Source organism: Papio anubis, chromosome 1, assembly GCF_008728515.1.
Source record: "Papio anubis isolate 15944 chromosome 1, Panubis1.0, whole genome shotgun sequence".
Taxonomy (NCBI): domain Eukaryota; kingdom Metazoa; phylum Chordata; class Mammalia; order Primates; family Cercopithecidae; genus Papio; species Papio anubis.
Genome location: NC_044976.1, coordinates 131753705 through 131773527, shown reverse-complemented (window position 1 = coordinate 131773527; position 19823 = coordinate 131753705). Strand labels below are relative to the sequence as shown.

Below are 19823 nucleotides of genomic sequence, written 5' to 3'. Positions count from 1 at the left end.
CCCGTCTCTACTAAAAATACAAAAAAATTAGCCGGGCATGGTGGCGGGCCCTTGTAGTCCCAGCTACTTGGGAGGCTGGGGCAGGAGAATGGCGTGAACCTGGGAGGCAGAGCTTGCAGTAAGCTGAGATCGTGCCACTGCACTCCAGCCTGGGTTACAGAGCGAGACTCCGTCTCAAAAAAAAAAATAAATTAAAAAAAAATTTAAAAGCCTAGCTTAACATTCTAACTTCTTTTTTATCCACATAGGGTCTTGCTTTGTTTCCCAGGCTCTAGTGCACTGGTGCATTCACAGCTCAGTTCAGCCTCAAACTCTCCAATATCAAACAATTTTCCCATCTCAGCCTGCCGAGTAGCTGGGATTACAAGTACATGCCACCAGATCCAGCTAATTTTTTTGGTATTTTTTTTGTAGAAACAGGGTTTTGCCTTGTTACTCAGGCTGGTCTTGAATTCCTGGGCTGAAGAAATCCACCTGCCTTGGCCTATGACTATATGGGCTATTTTTGGTTCTATATGATATATAAAGTAGTTTTCTCCAATTCTGTGAAGAGTCAATGGTAGCTTGATGGGAATAGCACTGAATCTATAAATTACTTTTTTTTTTTTTTTTTGAGACGAAGTCTCGCTGTGTCACCCAGGCTTGGAGTGCAGTGGCGCGATCTCGGCTCACAGCAAGCTCCGCCTCCCGGGTTTACGCCATTCTCCTGCCTCAGCCTCCGAGTAGCTGGGACTACAGGCGCCCGCCACCACACCTGGCTAGTTTTTTGTATTTTTAGTAGAGACGGGGTTTCACCATGTTAGCCAGGATAGTCTCGATCTCCTGACCTCGTGATCCACCCGCCTCGGCCTCCCAAAGTGCTGGGATTACAGGCTTGAGCCACTGCGCCCGGCCTGAATCTATAAATTACTTTGGGCATTATGGCCATTTCATGATAACCGATTCTTCCTATCCATGAGCATGGAATGTTTTTCCATTTGTTTGTGTCCTGTCTTATTTCCTTGAGCAGTGGTTTGTAGTTCTCCTTGAAGATGTCTCTTACATCCCCTCTAAGTTGTATTCCTAGGTGTTGGGGGCCGCACCGGGGGTGGTGGAGAATGAAAGAACACACAAAGACAAAGACACACAGAGAACATGGCGGCTGCACTCAGAGCCTCCGCCTCACTTTATTTATACTCCATAAACCTCACGTCAGCAGAAAGAATGCAATGCAAAAAAACTTTCTTTTCCCACATGTAACCTTCTACTCAGTACCTTGTTTCTATATTCTTTCTTATTTACCCGCCTTCTTGGCGCCTACGGGAGTTCATTAAAAGTTCAGTTGGAGATACTGTCCTTGAGCCCTATCTATTCTCAGCATACTGTTTTCAAAGGCCCCTACACTAGGTATTTTATTCTTTTTGTAGCAGCTGTGAATGGGAGTTCACTCATGATTTGGCTCTCTGTCTATTGCCTATTATTGGTATATAGGAATGCTGTGACTTTTACAAATTGATTTTGTATCCTAAGACTTTGCTGAAGTTGCGTGTCAGATTAAGGAAATTTTGGGGTGAGACAACTGGGTTTTCTAAATATACAATCATGTCGTCTGCAGACAGAGACAACTTGACTTCCTCTCTTCCTATTTGAATACCCTTTATTTCTTTCTCTTGCCTGATTGTCCTGGCCAGAACTTCCAATACTGTTTTGAATAGAAGTGGTAAGAGAGGGCATCCTTGTCTTATCGTGGTTTTCAAAGGGAATACTTCCAGCTTTTGCCTATTCAGTATATTGGCTGTGTTTGTCATAAATAGCTTATTATTTTGGGATACATTCCATCAATATCTAGTTGATTGAGAGTTTTTAGCTTGAAGGGGTGTTGAATTTTATCGAAGGCCTTTTCTGCATCTATTGCGGTAATCATGTGGTTTTTGTCATTGGTTCTGTTTATGTGATGGATTATGTTTATTGATTGGCATATGTTGAACCAGTGTTTCATCCTAGGGATGAAGCCAAGTTGATCATGGCAGATAAGCTTTTTGATGTGCTGCTGGATTCATTCGGTTTGCCAGTATTTTATTGAGGATTTTCATATCGATGTTCATCAGAGATAATGGCCTGAATTTTTTTCTTTTGTTGTTTCTCTGCCAGGCTTTGTTATCAGGATGATGCTGGCTTCATAAAATGAGTTAGGGAGGAGTCCCTCTTTTTCTAATGTTTGGAATAGTTTCAGAAGGGATGGTACCAACTCCCCTTTTTACCGCTGGTAGAGTTTGGCTGTGAATCCGTCTGGTCCTGGCTTTTTTTGGTTGGTAGGCTATTACTGCTTCAATTTCAGAACTTGTTACTGGTCTATTCAGGGATTCGACTTCTTCCTGGTTAAGTCTTGGGAGGGTGTGTGTGTCCAGGAATGTATCCATTTCTTCTAGATTTTCTAGTTTATTTGCGTAGAGGTGTTTATAGTATTCTCTGATGGTAGTTTGTTTCTGTGGGATCAGTGTTGATATCTCCCTTATCATTTTTTATTGTGTCTATTTGATTCTTCTCTCTTTTCTTCTTTATTAGTGTTTCTAGCGGTCTATTTTGTTGATCTTTAAAAAAAAAAACTAGCTCCTGGATTCACTAAATTTTTTAAAAATTTTCTCCAGTTCTGCTCTGATCATAGTTATTTCTTGTCTTCTGCTAGCTTTTGAATTTGTTTGCTTTTGCTTCTCTAGTTCTTTTAATTGTGATGATAGGGTGTCGATTTTAGGTCTTTCCTGCCTTCTCTTGTGGGCATTTAGTGGTATAAATTTCCCTCTAAAGGCTGCTTTGGCTGTGTCCCAGAGATTCTAGTAGGTTGTGTCTTTGTTCTCATTGGTTTCAAATAACTTATTTATTTCTACCTTAATTTCGTTATTTATCCAGTAGTCATTCAGGAGCAGGTTGTTCAGTTTCCATATAGTTGTATGGTTTTGAGTTTCTTAATCCTGAGTCCTAATTTGATTGCACTGTTTTCTGAGAGACTGTTATAATTTTCGTTCTTTCGCATTTGCTGAAGTGTGTTTTACTTCAGTTATGTGGTCAACTTTAGAATAAGTGCAATGTGGTGCTGAGAATAACGTATATTCTGTTGATTTGGGGTGGAGAGTTCTGTTGATGTCTGTTAGGTCTGCTTGGTCCAGAGGTGAGTTGAAGTCCTGAATATCCTTGTTAATTTTCTGTCTCGTTGATCTAATATTGACAGTGGGGTGTTAAAGTCTCCCATTATTATTGTGCGAGAGTCATCTCTCTTTGTAGGTCTCTAAGAACTTGCTTTATGAATCTGGGTACTCCTGTATTGGGTGCATATATATTTAGGATAGTTATCTCTTCTTGTTGCATTGATCCCTTTACCATTATGTAATGCCCTTCTTCTTTTTCTTTTTTTTTTTTTTTGAGACGGAGTCTCACTGTGTCGCCCAGGCTAAAGTGTAGAGGCATGATCTCGGCTCACTGGAAGCTCTGCCTCCCGGGTTCACACCATTCTCCTGCCTCAGCCTTCTGAGTAGCTGGGACTGCAGGCGCCCACCACCACGCCCGGCTAATTTTTTCTATTTTTGTAGAGATTGGGTTTCACTGTGTTAGCCACGATGGTCTTGATCTCCTGACCTCGTGATCCATCTGCCTCTGACTCTCAAAGTGCTGGGAGTTACAGGCATGAGCCACTGCGCCTGACCCCTTCTGTTTTTGATCTTTGTTCATTTGAAGTCTGTTTTATCAGAGACTAGGATTGCAACCCCGGCTTTTTTTTTGCTTTCCATTTGCTTGGTAAATACTCCTTCTCCATCCCTTTATTTTGAGCCTGTGTTTGTCTCTGCACATGAGATGGATCTCCTCAGTATGGCACACTGATGGATCTTGACTCTTTATCTAACTTTCCAGTCTGTGTCTTAATTGGGGCATTTAGCCCATTTACATTTAAGATTAATATTGTTCTGTGTAAATTTAATCCTGTCATTACGATGCTAGCTGGTTATTTTGCCCATTAGCTGGTGCAGTTTCTTCATAGTGTCGATGGTCTTTACAGGTTGGTATGTTTTTGCAGTGGGTGGTAACGGTTTTTCTTTTTCATGTGTCCTTCAAGAGCTCTTCTAAGTCAGACCTGGTGGTGACAAAATCTCTCAGCATTTGCTTGTTTGTATTATTTTTCCTTCGCTTATGAAGCTTAGTTTGGCTGGATGTGAAATTCCGGGTTGAAAATTATTTTCTTTAAGAACGTTGAATATTGGCCCCCACTTTCTTCTGGTTTGTGGGGTTTCTGCAGAGAAATCTGCTGTTAGTCTGATGGGCATAACCTGACTTTTCTCTCTGGCTGCTCTGAACATTTTCTGTTAGCTATTTTTTAGATTTTTATTTTTATTTTTTTTTCTTGAGACGGAGTCTTGCTCTGTCACCCGAGGCTGGAGTGCAGTGGCACAATCTTGGCTCACTGCAGCCTCTGCCCCCTGGGTTCCAGCGATTCTCCTGCCTCAGCCTCCTGGGTGGCTGGGATTACAGGCACGTGCCACCATGCCCTGCTAATTTTTGTATTTTTAGTAGAGATGGGGTTTTGCCATGTTGGCCAGGTTGGTCTTGAACTCCTGACCTCAGGTGATACACCCGCCTTGGCTCCCCAGAGTGTTGGGATTACAGGCGTGAGCCACCACACCTGGCTTGGATCTGTGTTTTATTGTTAATGGTTCCTGGAGCATTTTTAGTTTCCTTTAGTGCTGTTATGTTTGCCTGATCTTTCATAATTTGTGAAGCCTTGTTTTGACGTCATTGCATCTGAAGGAGTAAATACACCATTCTGTCTTTATAGACTAGTTTTGGGAGGTAAATATCTTCTCCTATTGGATTTCTGGACTGATGAGATTTCCACTGAGATTGCAATAAAGTGCTTCGGATTCAGGTCACACAACTACTACGGGGTCTGCAGTGAAATTCATGCTTGGCAGACCTGTTATCTGGGCATCAGACAGTTGTGGATTCTGTGTATTTTCTGAGAAGACTGAACTTTCTTCAAGATGTTGACCAGTATGACTGGCACTGAGGAAGAAAACCCTCCAGTTATATCTGCAGATTAAGGTGCTGATACAATCAATGGAGCAGGTGTGGCTCCTCCTGTGTCGCTCTTGAGAGGTGTTTGGAAATGTCTAACCTAGTCATTGGACAAGTTCCTAGATGAGCAGTACTGACCCTTGATCACAGCTGCGAGGGTGTGGAACGATTCACAAGGCTGCTTCAGGATACACAGCTGAGAACAAAGTCTTCAGGTCTGTTTTGGGGTTCATGGCATTTCTCCCTCCAGATTTCTGGGGGGGCAGGACGTCTTTCAGACTCTAAGTGACAGAGACCAGAGCGTGGTTATGTGACTGCTTCACGATTCACAGTGGGAATGAAGTCAGCCAACATGCCTACAGGGGCACATATACGTGTGCTTTTTGGCAGGTCCCAGGTTAGGAAAAACTTCTGGACTTTGGTTGCATGGACTTGGAGCCAGGTTATAGTGCCACGTGAAGACCCACTGTCAAATAAATACTGGCAAGCCTACATCCAGGGGCACAGATGGATGTTTCTGTCTGTGGGTGTCTGGGCAGGATTTCTTCCACACCATGACTGACATGTGCAAAGGGTGGATTTGGGGCTAATTCGGAGACCACAGATAGAACCAACTTCTAAAGGCCTTTCACCTGAGGCATAGGTGTCTTGGTTTAGGTGTCTTTGCAGATGGTTCTAGTGGCAGGAACAAAACCAAATGGTCTACAGCTAAGCCTACAATGAAAATTGGACATATTTTATTTTGTAGCTGTGACCGTGATGGGCAAGCATGCCACTCAAACAAGGGCATGTCTTTTCAATACGGCCCTCCTCAGTCTTGGGTTCACAACCCTTGACATGGATTCCAAGGCTCCCATAAAGTGCCCTTTTTCAGGACATAAGTGCTGCATTTTTGTAACTGTAGAAGTTGTGCGTAGAGAACCTCCTGCCATCTTACTATGTTTTCAGTTCCTGATATATTCTGTGTCAAATTTATCAGATTTCAAATTCACATTTCTGAAATAAAATGCTCACATTTACACATTGTGTGTAACAAATAAATGTACTGAAAAGGCTCATTCTTATTAGAGCATTTTTTAATTGAGATGCATCCTTTTTGTTTTTGAGACAGAGTCTCGCTCTGTCGCCCAGGCTGGAGTGCAGTGGCTCTGTCTTGGCTCACTGCAAGCTCCGCCTCCCAGGTCCACGCCATTCTCCTGCCTCAGCCTCCCAAGTAGCTAGGACTACAGGCGCCCACCACCATGCCCGGCTTGCGTTTTATATTTTTAGTAGAGACAGGTTTTCACCGTGTTAGCCAGGATGGTCTCAATCTCCTGACCTTGTGATCTGCCCGCCTCGGCCTCCAAAAGTGCTGGGATTACAGGTGTGAGCCACTGTGCCTGGCCGAGATCCATTTTTTTTAAACTGCTGTACATTGCATGTAAGGATTCAAAACACCAGATCTTCGTAAGTACACAGTCACAGATGAAAACTGTAGTTATTTAAAGGATTGTTTTTATGGTACATCTATATTATATTCAGTCTTTTATAGGTCAGAATTTTTTATTTTTATTTTCAACTCTGTTTTACTGGGGAGTGTTTTTTCATGTAGGTTCTCCTTATTTATTTATGATGGAGTCTGGCTCTGTTGCTGGGCTGGAGTGCAGTGGCATGATCTTGGCTCACTGCAACCTTCGCCTCCCAGGTTCAAGCGATTCTTCTGCCTCAGGCTCCTGAGTAGCTGGGACTACAGGCGCCCACCACCATGCCTGGCTAATTTTTGTATTTTTAGTAGAGAGCTTTGTCTACATGTATGCTTAATATTTTAATTGCTGCCGAAGCAGGATTGTAGCAGTGGCAGGGGAGAATACTGTAGTAGAATATCACCAAGGAGTCCAGCACATTTGTATGGTGAATGGAATTAATGGCCACCCCCAAGTGTATTTGTGTCCATTGTAGGGGCAGGTGTCACGACCCGTAGGATCCACATATCCAGAGGGCCCCCCAGGGGACTGCAATATAGTTACTGTAATCATAGTGTACTAATGTGTAAGTAGGAAAGAGATTGTGTTTCATTAGGGACAATATTGTTGATTTGGAGTATATATTGACAATTATCTGGTGGGAGAAACCCAGAGTAACATTAGAGGAGCCATTTACAGTCTCCAGACAAAGTGGGGGAGTGGGGTGCTATACAGAATCCAGCCTTCAGCACAGCGGGTTCCCAGTATATACCTTTCCAGGCATGTTGGTCAGGATACCAAGGCGTTTGATGCAAGGTGAAGGTGGAGTTCACTTTTCACCTGACTTGGGCATAAATTGATTGCTTGGTTTGGTCAGAGGAAGTCCAGGTTGGATTGCAGTTGTTGTTGTTGTGGCCCCATTGGCAGTGACAGAGCCATTCGGAAATGTTGGCAGGGACAATTCTCCAAGGTAGCTCATTCCTGGTGGCCTCTGGCAACTCTCCTCATAGCCAACATTGATTGTGGTTGGCTTCTTCTACAGTGGTGGCTGCCCAGCTGATGAACTTATTCTTGGCCTCAGGCACAAAGACACAGGTGCTGACTGTTAGTAGATAGTTATTACATTATAATGCCTCTCACCGCAAGGCTTGAACATGTTGTAATCCATTCATTCACATTCAAGTTTTCAGTTGTGGTGGAAATTTTGGCTTGTTGATCTGCCTGCTGATTAAATAGTCTGTCAAGAGAAAACAGAGACACGTGAGCATCAACATGGAAAACAGTGATAATGGTAGTGTGCACCAGGATTCAGGTATCTTCCCAGTATTTTTTTCCCCAAACCTCTTTATTCACAATTAACCGTTTGTTTTGTTGCCATTGGTGCAACCAGGTAGTAAGACCATTTGCTCCTGACCAAGAGTTGCTATACAAGTGACAGATCCCTCTGGCCTCCTCCTAAATAACTCAGAGGACCACTACTGGTTCAACCAGCTAGCTGCTTCCACTTTTTCCTTCATCAGAAATGCTTATGTTTTCTAACAGGATTGTAAGCCACAGCCTTCTAGCATCAAGTGCTACCAGTGTATTTTGTGGGACCATTAGTAAACCAGGCATGTTTCTGGTCCTCTGGGCTTAGTTTTTTAAAGGATTTGCCCCATTGGATGGGGGAGGTTTTCTTATCTGAAGGGCTTTCTTGGTGGTTTTCTGAGCTGGCAAGTTTTGTACATCCTTATGCAAAAGCAGTATCCCCTTTCGTCCTGGCTTAGTCCTATCTTCTGTATACCATTTCCATTTTATAATGCTGCTTTCCTGAGTGTGCCCTATCTGGTGAGTTTTGGGGGAATTCATGACCCAAGTCATAATAGGAATTTCAGGCCTCATAAAGACCTCATGGTTGAAGCAAAGGTCCTCTGTTTCCAGCAAAGCCCAATAAAAAGCTAACAATTGCTTCTTGGAAGGGGTATAAGCTTTGCCAGCCTTTGGCAGTTTCCGGGTCCAAAACCCCCAAGGTGTACCCTCTTCCCACCTTGTTTCTGCCTAAGGCTCTGATTAGCATGTTGATCTAGGACAGCTACTTGCAGTTCTCGTGGCCTATTTTTTATGGGCCGTAGGTCCAGGGTCAGCTGCAACGCTTGTTTAGCTTGTTCAAAAGCCACGCTCTCTCTTTCTGTCCCCAGTGAAAGTCATAGCATTTTCTAGTGACTGCATTGCAGAGGTTGTAATATGTTATCCATGTGGGGCATATGATGTCTCCACAATCCCAGCAAACCAATAAATTTCTAGGCCTCCTTTTTAGTGGCAGGGGTTGCAAATTCTAGTATTTTAGCCTTAGCCTTTTGTAAAATGGACTATTACCGTGTATTTCATAGGATGCCAAGGAATTTTACAGTTTGTGCAGGTTCTTGAATTTTCCTAGGGTTGATTTCCCATCTTTGAGATAGGAGCTGGGTTTTTACCTGCTCCAAGCCCCAGCTGACTAGTTCTTCAGTTTTACCCTGACCGGGCCATTTGGACAGCTGCTTTTTTCAGCAATAGGCTGATAGCTTTGAGCCTGATCAGTCAAGACATAGGCCTGGCCAGGGCCAGTCAGGAAGTCAGATTAGCATTTTTTTTTTCAGCTTACATTTCTCGTGTAGCAACCAGTCCCTGTCTTGACACGTTAACTTATAAGCAGTAAGCAAGCACTATCCACGCCGGGCAATTCCCTCAGCATTCCCTTTATCAACTGGGATTCCCTGCAGCACCTCACGCACAGCCAACGGTTCAAAATGCACTAATTTAGATTCCCTATTTTCAAAAAGACCAGTTCCCTTGGATCACTCAATGGCCAAAGGAGAGAACTGCGGGAGTTCCCATCCCAGGATATGGGAAGCCCCCAAGCTCCCAGCCCATTCCTTGTGGCTGAAAAATGGCACGTTTTCGCTTTCGGATCCTGTTCCTGACACCCAAAATGATCTGTGCGGGAAATGTGTTAGGGGGAGAAAACACACAATACCTTTAAGGGTAAACAACCTTTATCTCACGTAAATGACAGTGCAGATATAATAAGCAAATGATGTAATAACCAAATTGCAATGGGAAGGGGAGAAGGGAAAAGAGGTATATATATTTACATTCACCAGACTGTGGAGGATTCACCACCAGACTGGGAAGCAACAGCCCGGGCTCCAGAGTCGGCCACCCATCCGTGCACAGACGAGGAGGGGTCTCATGAAGGTTCGTCATGCTATGGGACCCTAGCTGTTTTTATAATGAGTTGTTTGGCATGAGGTCCTATCACTAGGGCCTTTCGTGAACTGGGCTCCAGGAACACAAAAAGGTCAACTTGTTTTTGTGATTGTCTATTCTTTTTCAATAACTAATATATAGGAATAGATTGAAATAGAGATTTCTTCATAATAGTGCTGGCTGAAGACCTCAAGGGACTCACAACCTGTTCTGGGACTTGGTGACCACTGTTTGTGTCCATGTTCAATTGAGTTCAAATTTAATATTTAACTTTTCCTCCACAAATATATGTCAGAATATTTTTGTTTTAAAATAAAATATTGTATGTATATGTCACATTTTAAAAATCTGATATTGATCTCTAAAGGGACATTTGTGTTTCCAGGAATTGTCTTTTGTAAATAATAATGAATGAATATGCATGTGTAAACATGTATTTAAAGCCCTGCCTTGAATATTTTTGGGATTATGTTATGTTATATTATGTTATGTTATTTTTTTGAGACAGAGTATCCCTCTGTTGCCCAGGCTGGAGTGCAGTGGTGCAATCTCGGCTCACTGCAAGCTCTGCCTCCCAGGTTCACGCCATTCTCCTTCCTCAGCCTCCCGAGTAGCTGGGACTACAGGCACCCGCCACCATGCCCGGCTAATTTCGTTGTATTTTTAGTAAAGAGGGGATTTCACTGTGTTAGCCAGGATGGTCTTGATCTCCTGAACTTGTGATCTGCCCGCCTTGGCCTCCCAGAGTGCTGGGATTATAGGCATAAGACACCATGCCCAGCTTTTTTGGGATATTTTAAATACATGTGTAAACCTTTGATGTTATATTCAAAAACTGATTGCCAAGACTAGTTGCATATAGCCTTCATCATAAATGTTTATATTAGATTTCACATATGTGTAAGATCATGTGGTATTTGTCTCAGTGTATCTGTTTTATTTCACTTAACGTAATGGCCTCCAGATTCATCTGTGTTGTGGCAAATACCAAAATTGAATTCTCTTTTGTAGATGAATAGTATTTTATTGTGTATATATACTACATTTTCTTTATTCATCCAAGTTTTGGACACTTGGATTGATTCCATATATCTTGGCCATTGTAAATAGTGCTGTAGTAAACATGGGAGTGTAGATTTCTCTTTGACATACTGGTTTTGTTTTCTTTAGCTACAATGAAAATAGAACTTACATATGTTCCAGCAATCCCATTTAATTAAAAAATTAAATAGAACGTGATCCAGCAATTTGAATTATTTTGTGTGTGTGTGTGTGTGTGTGTGTGTGTGTGTGTGTGTGTGTATCTGGTCATCCACAGTTTATTGTGTAGGCGAGGAGTCAAAGAAACAGTGTTAAAATACCATTTGTTGGCCGGGCGCGGTGGCTCAAGCCTGTAATCCCAGCACTTTGGGAGGCCGAGACGGGCGGATCACAAGGTCAGCAGATCGAGACCATCCTGGCTAACCCGGTGAAACCCCGTCTCTACTAAAAAAATACAAAAAAATAGCCGGGCGAGGTGGTGGGCACCTGTAGTCCCAGCTACTCGGGAGGCTGAGGCAGGAGAATGGCGTGAACCCGGGAGGCGGAGCTTGCAGTGAGTTGAGATCTGGCCACTGCACTCCAGCCTGGGCGACAGAGCGAGACTCCGTCTCAAAAAAAAAAAAAAAAAAAAAAAAATACCATTTGTTGATGGTTTAAATATATGTTATCCTGTGATACTTATTTTTTTCTATAATGGCTCTACTAACTTATAATTTTTCCAACTGTATGTGTTTCCTTTTCTATTCATTCTCACCAACCTTTTTTTTTGTCTTTCTAATTAGTCATTCTAATTGGAGTGAAGTGTTATCTTGTTCTGATTTGCATTTCTCTGACAATTAGTGATGTTGAGCATCTTTGCATGTACTTTTTGGCTATTTGTATTTCTTTTGAAAAACGTCTCTTAAAGTCTCTTGCCTATGTTCAAATTGTGTTATTTTTGTTAAGTTTGTTATATATTCTGTAAATTTATCTTTTGTCATATGTCTATTTCGCAAATATTTTCTTTCATTCTGTAGGTTATCTCTTCACTCTGTTGTTGTCTTTGCTGTGCAAAGCATTTTTACTTTGTTGTAATCCCATTTGCATATTTTTGCTTCTTTTGCCTGTGCTTTTGAGATTCCTTGCTCTGTACTATGTGGCAAAGCATTCCTGTATAGTTTACTTCAAATAGCTTTATTTGGGTTTCCCATTGAAATCTTTATTTGTGATTGAGTTTTTTATATCATAAAAGGTAGGAGCCTAGTTTTATTTTTTTTATTATCTTGTAGATAATTTTCCTAGCACCATTTATTGAAAACACTGTCTTTTTCCAAATGTGTGTTATTGACATTTTTGTTTGAAAATCACTTGTTTCTAGGTTCAGGAATTTATTACTGGGCTCACTGGATAGTTTGATCTGTTTGTTTTTATGCCAGTATCATGCTATTTTGCTTATTATAGCTTTGTAGTATATTTTGGAGTCAGGTAGTGTGATGCTTCCAGCTGGTTTTTTTTTTTTTGGCTCAGGATTACTTTTGCTATTTGGGGGGTCTTTGATGGTTCCGTATAAAGTTTAAGTTTGTTTTCTCCATTTCTGTGAAAAAAGTCATTGGTATTTTGATAGAGATTGCATTGATTTGATAGAGATTGAACTTTCACAATATTTTTTAATTTTATGAGCAATACTTTCAATTTTTCTTGCCTTTTTTCAGTTTTTAATGATTTATAAATTTCAGTGTAGAGTGTTCACCTTTTAAATTACATTTGTTATTAGACAGCTTTATTTTTTATTGTGAATGCAGAAGCATTTGGCAAAACTGAACATGTCTTTGTGATTTAAGAAACTCAAATTAGGTATAGATCGTATACCTATACACAATAAAGACTATATATGACAGACTAATGGCCGAAATTATACTGAACAGGAAAGAGTAGAAAACCTGTTGTCTGAGACCTGGAACATGAGAAGGATGTTTTTATTTAATGTTGTTATTGTGTATGAAAGCACTCAGCTGTGTACACTGTCTACTTTAAGAGTCTCTGTGTTTATCTGTCTGCATATTCTTTCCCTATTGTTTGTAAGTTGCATACTTGTTTTATTTGTGTATACCATGGTGATTTTACCCTGCCTAGGTGAGTAGTCATTGAAATTCTCCTAATTTTGCCCTCTATTTGTTTGTAAATCTGTATTTTTGTGTGTGTGTCAGAAACACTTTTGTGATTTGAAGATAATTTCCAAAAGTGTCATACCTCTCTTAGATATTATTTTTAATTGTTTTCAAAAATGCATAGACTTTACAATCATATATTTGTTAAATATTCGGCTTAGTCATATTAACATTGTTATGCATTCTATGTTTAGAATATGTTTATCTTGCAAAGCTAACACTCAATACACGTTAAACAACTACCTACTTTTTCTATTTTCTGGCCCTTTACAAACACGATTCTGTTGTTTTAAAGTCAAACTGCTTTAGATATCTGATGTAAGTTGATTTATACAGTTTCTCTTTGTGACTTATTTTATATTAATGTCATCAAGATTTATCTTCACTTGTTTGATTTTTTGCTTTTTATCAACAGTAATATTTCATAATTTTAATATTTCTAATTTATCAGTTTGGTGAGAGAAATCTGTGTTGCATTTATTTGCTTTCAGTAACAATGCTGCAATAATTATGAATGTCTAAATTATTCTTCATGTGACTGTGTGTGTTTATATTTTTGCTAGATTTTATTTTATTGATCCAGCTGTTCAGCTTTATACCCATCCCAAATTGTTTTAATTCTTTAGCTTTTTATGTGTTTTGAAATCAGGAACTGTGAAGCCTCTGAGATTGCTTCTGTTTTTGACAATTGTTGGGTACTTCACTGTTTCTTAATTTCGTATAATATGGGGGTTGCTGTTTCTATTACTACAATAATTTAATTACAAATTTGACAGGGATTGCATTTAATCTGTAGATTACATTGCGCAGTCTAGACATCTTTATTATTTCAATCTTTAGTTTGTGTTGTTTAATTTCTATAAGTATGTACATTTTTTGGGGGGGGGGGCGGGGATACAGAGTCTTGCTCTGTTGCCCAGGCTGGAGTGCAGTGGCGCACTCTCAGCTTACTACAAGCTCCGCCTCCTGGGTTCACGCCATCCTCCTCCCTCAGCCTGTACAGTAGCTGGGACTACAGTTGCCTGCCACCACGCCTGGCTAATTTTTTGTAGTTTTAGTGTAGACAGGGTTTATAGTTTTCTTTCTTTTATTAATTTCTACTCTCATTCCAGTTTGGTCATTAAAAGTAATCTGTAAAATTTCAATTTTAAAAACTTCTGTTAAGACTTTTTTTGTGTCCTAATATGTCGTTTATCCTGGAGAATATTATATGAGCTATTGAGGAAGGTGTGTATTCTCTTGTTGTTGAGCAATGTTCTCTACAATTCTGTTAGGCATAATTGTTTAATACTGCTTTCAAGTCTCCTGTTGTGAATATTTTATCTTGTTTCATTATTCTTTACAGAAATTGAGGTATTTAAATATCCTAGTATAATTATATTGCTTTTTTTGTCTTGCTTTAGTTCTGTCAGCATTGGCTTTGTATATTTGGAACTCAATGTGGGACACACATAAACACACAGACACATTAACATATGTATACACACATTTGTCATGAGTTCCCAGTAAAGGAACTTTATTATTGTTTAATGTCCTTCTTTCTTACGAACTTTTAGTTAAAGTATATTTTATGAAATAGGACAGTTTTGACTTAAGATGTACTTTGTGTTGTATAATTTGGACCTCTTATTTGGTTATTTGCATGAAATGTCTTCTTTCATTTTGCCCTTTTCAGTCTTTTTTAATCATTACATCTCAAGTGACTCCTGTAGAAAAGCAAGCTGGATCATGTTAAGTTTTGCAATCAATCCCTTTATTTGGTGAATGTATTTTGAATGGAAACCTTTACTTCGTAAGTTTTATTGTTTTGCTGGATTATTTCATTTTTGCCCCTTATTTTCTTTTTCTGTCATCTTATTTTTTGGTGTATCCATAGAGATACGTTTTTCTGGTATCTTGGGAAGTACATAAAATTTCTTAAAATAATATATTTTTATTTTGTCTTATTTTTTTGAGACGGAGCCTTCTTCAGTGGCCCAGGCTGGAGTGCAGTGGCGCAATCTGGGCTCACTGCAAGCTCTGCTTTCCGGGTTCTCACCATTCTCCTGCCTCAGCATCTCAACTAGCTGGGACTACAGGCGCCCGCCACCATGCCCGGCTAAAGTTTTTTGTATTTTTAGTAGAGAGGGGGTTTTACCATGTTAGCCAGGATGGTCTCGATCTCCTGACCTCGTGATCCACCCTCCTTGGCCTCCCAGAGTGCTGGGATTACAGAATTGAGCCACCGTGCCCGGCAAAATAATATATTTAAAACTGGTAAAAACCTGAGTTGCATTTGAAAATTCTTCCTTGGCTGGGCGCTCACACGTGTAATCCCAGCACTTTGAGAGGCCCAGGCAGTCAGTTCACGAAAAGAGATCGAGAACATCCTGGTCAACATGTTGAAACCCCATCTTCACCAGAAATACAAAAATTAGCTGCCTGTGGTGCCCCGCGCCTGTAGTCCCAGCTACTTGGGAGGCTAAGGCAGGAGAATTGCTTGAACCTAGGAGGTGGAAGTTGCAGTGAGCCAAGATTGCACGGCTGCACTCCAGCCTGGCAACAGAGTGAGGCTCTGTCTCAAAAAAAAAAAAAAAGGGCTGGGCGCGGTCGCTCATGCGTGTAATCCCAGCACTTTGGGAGGCCGAGGCAGGCACATCATGAGGTTAGGAGTTTGAGACCAGCCTGGCCAGCATGGTGAAACCCCGTCTCTATTAAAAATACAAAAAATTAGAAGGGTATGGTGGTATGTACCTGTAGTCCTAGGAGGGTGAGGCAGGAGAATCACCTGAACTGGGCAGACAGAGGTTGCCGTGAGCTTAGATCATGCCACTGCACTCCAGTCTGGGTGACAGAGTGAGAAAGGAATAAAAGAAAACTTCCTCATTACATCTGTCCTCAAGTTCGTTACTGATGTCAGTAATCATTTTTTATGTTGTATATTATTACTGGATAATGATCAACACTTTATGATCATTTTTATGCTTTTAACTTTAAAATTTTAGAGAATAATTAAAATGTTTTCTGCACTATTATGATAGTAGTACAGAATTTTGTGTATGTGCATATCTTTTTCAGAAAGTTACGTATTTTCATATGATTATGTTTGGTTTTCTTGCATTATGTTATTTTCACTGGAAGAGGCTTTCTTCAGTATTTTTTTGGTAAGACAGGTGTTGTGCTAATATACTTTTTCAGCGTTTGCTTATCTTGAAAGGTCTTTACTTTTTCTTTAGTTTTGGGACAGTTTTGCTGGTTATATTATTCCCATGTATAATTTTTTTTTTTTTTTCTCCAGCACCTTAGTTATATTGCAATTCCTTCTGGTGTGAAATACTTTTGTTGACAGATTCACTGGTAATAAGACCACACTTATAAATGACACATCACTTTTATTTTGCAGTTCCTGAGACGCCCTTCTTGTGTTTGATTTTTGAAACTTTGCTTATATATGCGCCTTGCCATAAATCTCTGTGTGTGTATCCTAGTTGAAGTTTGTTGAGCTGCTTCATTTATTGCATCCTTTCACTTTTGAAAATTTCTGAGTCATTTCGTATTTGTCACCTCCATGATTTTTTTTTGTTTTTAATGTTTTCACTGATGTTCTAATTTTTCTGATTACGTTTAGTTGTATGTGTTTTCAGTTAACTGATTCAGCATTATTCAGATTACATTTTAAAAATTTGTACATCTTTGTTTTTTATGGTTCTCTGAAAAATTTAAAATTATTTTGTATACATTGTAATATTTGCTTGTTATTTGAGCATTAACAAAAAGCTGTTTGTCACAACGTTTATTATGTTCGTTTGTCATGACGTAGTCTGAAGCCAATTATCTTTGATAGAGATTATGGGAACTTGTCATACATGTTGGAAGCATGTCTCTTGTCTGGAATTTCGTGTTTATTTTTTAGTTAAAAGGGTTTCTTCATGTTTCCTCTTAAAAGTCTCTAATTGGCCAGGCGTGGTGGCTCACGCCTGTAATCCCAGCACTTTGGGAGGCTAAGGCAGGCAGATCATGAGGTCAGGAGATCGAAACCAGCCTGGCTAACACAGTGAAACCCCGTCTCTACTAAAAACACAAAAATTAGCCAGGCGTGGTGGCAGGCGCCTGTAGTCCCAGCTACTGGGGAGGCTGAGGCAGGAGAATGGCGTGAACCCAGGAGGTGGGGCTTGCAGTGAGCCAAGATCACGCCAGTGCACTCCAGCCTGGGTGAGAGAGTGAGACTCCATTTCAAAAAAAAAAAAAAAAAAATACCTGTTGCCTGTATTTAGCACTTCAGTCTGCTCTTGAAATATTTGTAATTTGTCTTCACATACCCAAGTTGTTCTTCCAAAGTATCACCATTTCTTTCAGCACTGTTTTATGGGAGGCAGAAATCAGTTTTTGTAAAGACCCCAAAAGGCAGAAGTAAGGATATGTGTGTCAGTATTTTTTTTCGCTTTTAAGGAAAAAGACAGTTGAGAGTTTTCTCCTAATGGCATAGTGCTATATTGGGGAGGAGGAAGAGCTGTTGGTAGGTGAATGTAGCAAACATTCTTTCCTGTTCTATGTGGCTCTTGGCATTGTGCTTACCTGAGGCATTGCATACAATTAACACATTTATAGATTTCACACAAAGGCATTTTGATCACTATATGTTTGTTACGTGTATATGTCTGTGAAGAAGTTATGACTTGTGGTATTTTTGTTATGCCATCTTACTAGTGTACTTTGTATAATTTTATAAGATTTGTAAAGTATATTCATATGAATCTAGTAACTGGGATAATTTGTTATTTTTTATTTCTTTCAGCTATGTGTTCTCATTTCACCCAAGACTTTTTGCCAGTGCAGGGAATAGAAGATTCATTCCACAAATGTATACTGAGAAGATATGAAAAATGTGGGCATGAGAATTTACAATTAAGGAATGGCTGTAAAAGTATGAATGTGTGTAAAGTGCAGAAAGGAGGTTATAATGGAATTAATCAATGCTTGCCAAATACCCAGAGCAAAATATTTCAATGTAATGCAGGTGTCAAAGTTTTTAGTAAATTTGCAAATTCAAACAAAGACAAGACAAGACATACTGGAGAGAAACACTTCAAATGTAACCAATACGGCAAGTCATTTGAGAAGTTCTCAGACATAACTCAACATAAAGGAATTCATGCTGGAGAGAAACCCTACACATGTGAAGAATGTGGCAAAGACTTTGGATGGTCCATAGCCCTGAATCAACACAAGAAAATTCATACTGGAGAGAAACCTTACAAATGTGAAGAGTGTGGCAAAGCCTTTGGACGGTCCACAGCCCTGAATCAACACAAGAACATTCATGCTGGAGAGAAACCTTACAAATGTGAAGAGAGTGGCAAAGCCTTTAGTAGGTCAAGAAACCTTGCTGCACATAAGAGAATTTACACTGGAGAGAAACCCTACACATGTGAAGATCGTGGCAGAGCCTTCGGATGGTCCACAAACCTGAATGAATATAAGAAAATTCATACTGGAGATAAACCCTACAAATGTAAAGAACGGGGGGAAGTGTTTAAACAGTCCTCACACCTGAATAGACAAGAGAAAATTCACACTGGAAAGAAACCCTACAAATGTAAGGAATGTGGCAAAGTCATTACCTCATCCTCAAGCTTTGCTAAACATAAGAGGATACATACAGGTGAGAAACCCTTTAAATGTTTAGAATGTGATAAAGCCTTTAATAGTTCCGCAGTCCTTACTAAACATAGGAGAATTCATACTGGAGAGAAACCCTACACATGTGAAGAATGCGGCAAAGCCTTTAGACAGTCTGCAATCCTTTATGTACATAGGAGAATTCATACTGGAGAGAAACCCTACACATGTGAAGAATGTGGCAAAACCTTTAGACAGTCTGCAAATCTTTATGCACATAAGAAAATTCATACTGGAGATAAAACTATACAAGTGTAAAGGATATGGCAAAGCCTTTAAGCTGTACTCCAGCCTTCTTAAACATCAGAGAACTCATACCAGGGGAATGTCTTATGACGGTCGCAGTCTTTAAATACTCCTCTATCCTTTCTAATTTTAAGATAATTCATGATGGAGAGAAACTCTACAAATATGAAAAATGTGAGAAAGCTTTTAACCACACCTCAATCTGTTGTAAACAATAAGTAATTATATTGATGAGAAGCCAAATTAACATTTAAAATGTGACAAAGACTTCAAATTCTTGTCACTTCCTAGTGTAATTCCTACTGAAGAACACATCTAGATACACAAAAAATGTGGGAGAACTTTTAACCAATGCTTAATATCTTTGCAGATGATAGTATTTATATGTGAGGATACTTGTACAAATATAAAAATATACAAAAGCTATTAATGTCTACTCTAAATTTATAGTTAATAAAAGTATTATGTAATTTCTGTTGAAAGACCTTATATAAAATACAGGCTATTAAAGTTAAGAAGAGTAGTCTTAAGACAGAGAATACAAAGATAAAGAGGGCTCTAGTGCCTGTACTTGTATCCCAGAACTTACTGTATACATTTTGTACTAGAGGAAAACTCTGAAGCAGTTGCTCAAACTTTGTTCAACATCAGAGAATTTATAATGGAGAGAAATCCTACGACTGTAGTAAATGTGGAAAAACATCTGTTCAGAAGCTGCAGCTTAAGAAACACCAGAGGCCGGGCACAGTGGCTTACACCTATATTCCCAATACTTTGGGAGCCAAGGAGGGTGGATCACTTGAAGTCGAGAGTTCAAGGACAGCCTGACCAACATGGAGAAACCCCGTCTCTACTAAAAATACAGAAATTAGCAGGGCGTGGTGGTCCATGGCTGTAATCCCAGCTACTTGGGAGGCTGAGACAGGATAATCGCTTGAACCCAGGAGGTGGAGGTTGTGTGAGCCAAGATCATGCCATTGCACTCCAGCCTGGGTAAGAAGAGTGAAACTCTCAAAAAAAA

The 19823-nt window shown here is 40.0% G+C and overlaps 2 protein-coding genes across 3 annotated transcripts in view; both read left to right on the top strand.

Annotated features, from left to right (window-relative positions):
- LOC116270115 (zinc finger protein 721-like) overlaps positions 1-19636 on the top strand; it is a 34252-nt gene extending 14616 nt beyond the window's left edge. For both annotated transcript variants that reach the window (XM_031654872.1, XM_031654874.1), the window contains one exon: positions 17673-19636. In XM_031654872.1, coding sequence (XP_031510732.1) covers positions 17673-18814 — 1142 coding nt within the window. In that variant the 3' untranslated portion in view covers positions 18815-19636. The remainder of the gene's footprint in view (positions 1-17672) is intronic.
- SDHC (succinate dehydrogenase complex subunit C) overlaps positions 18889-19823 on the top strand; it is a 2654-nt gene continuing 1719 nt past the window's right edge. Inside the window, exon 1 of the mRNA XM_031666678.1 lies at positions 18889-18894. Coding sequence (XP_031522538.1) covers positions 18889-18894 — 6 coding nt within the window. The remainder of the gene's footprint in view (positions 18895-19823) is intronic.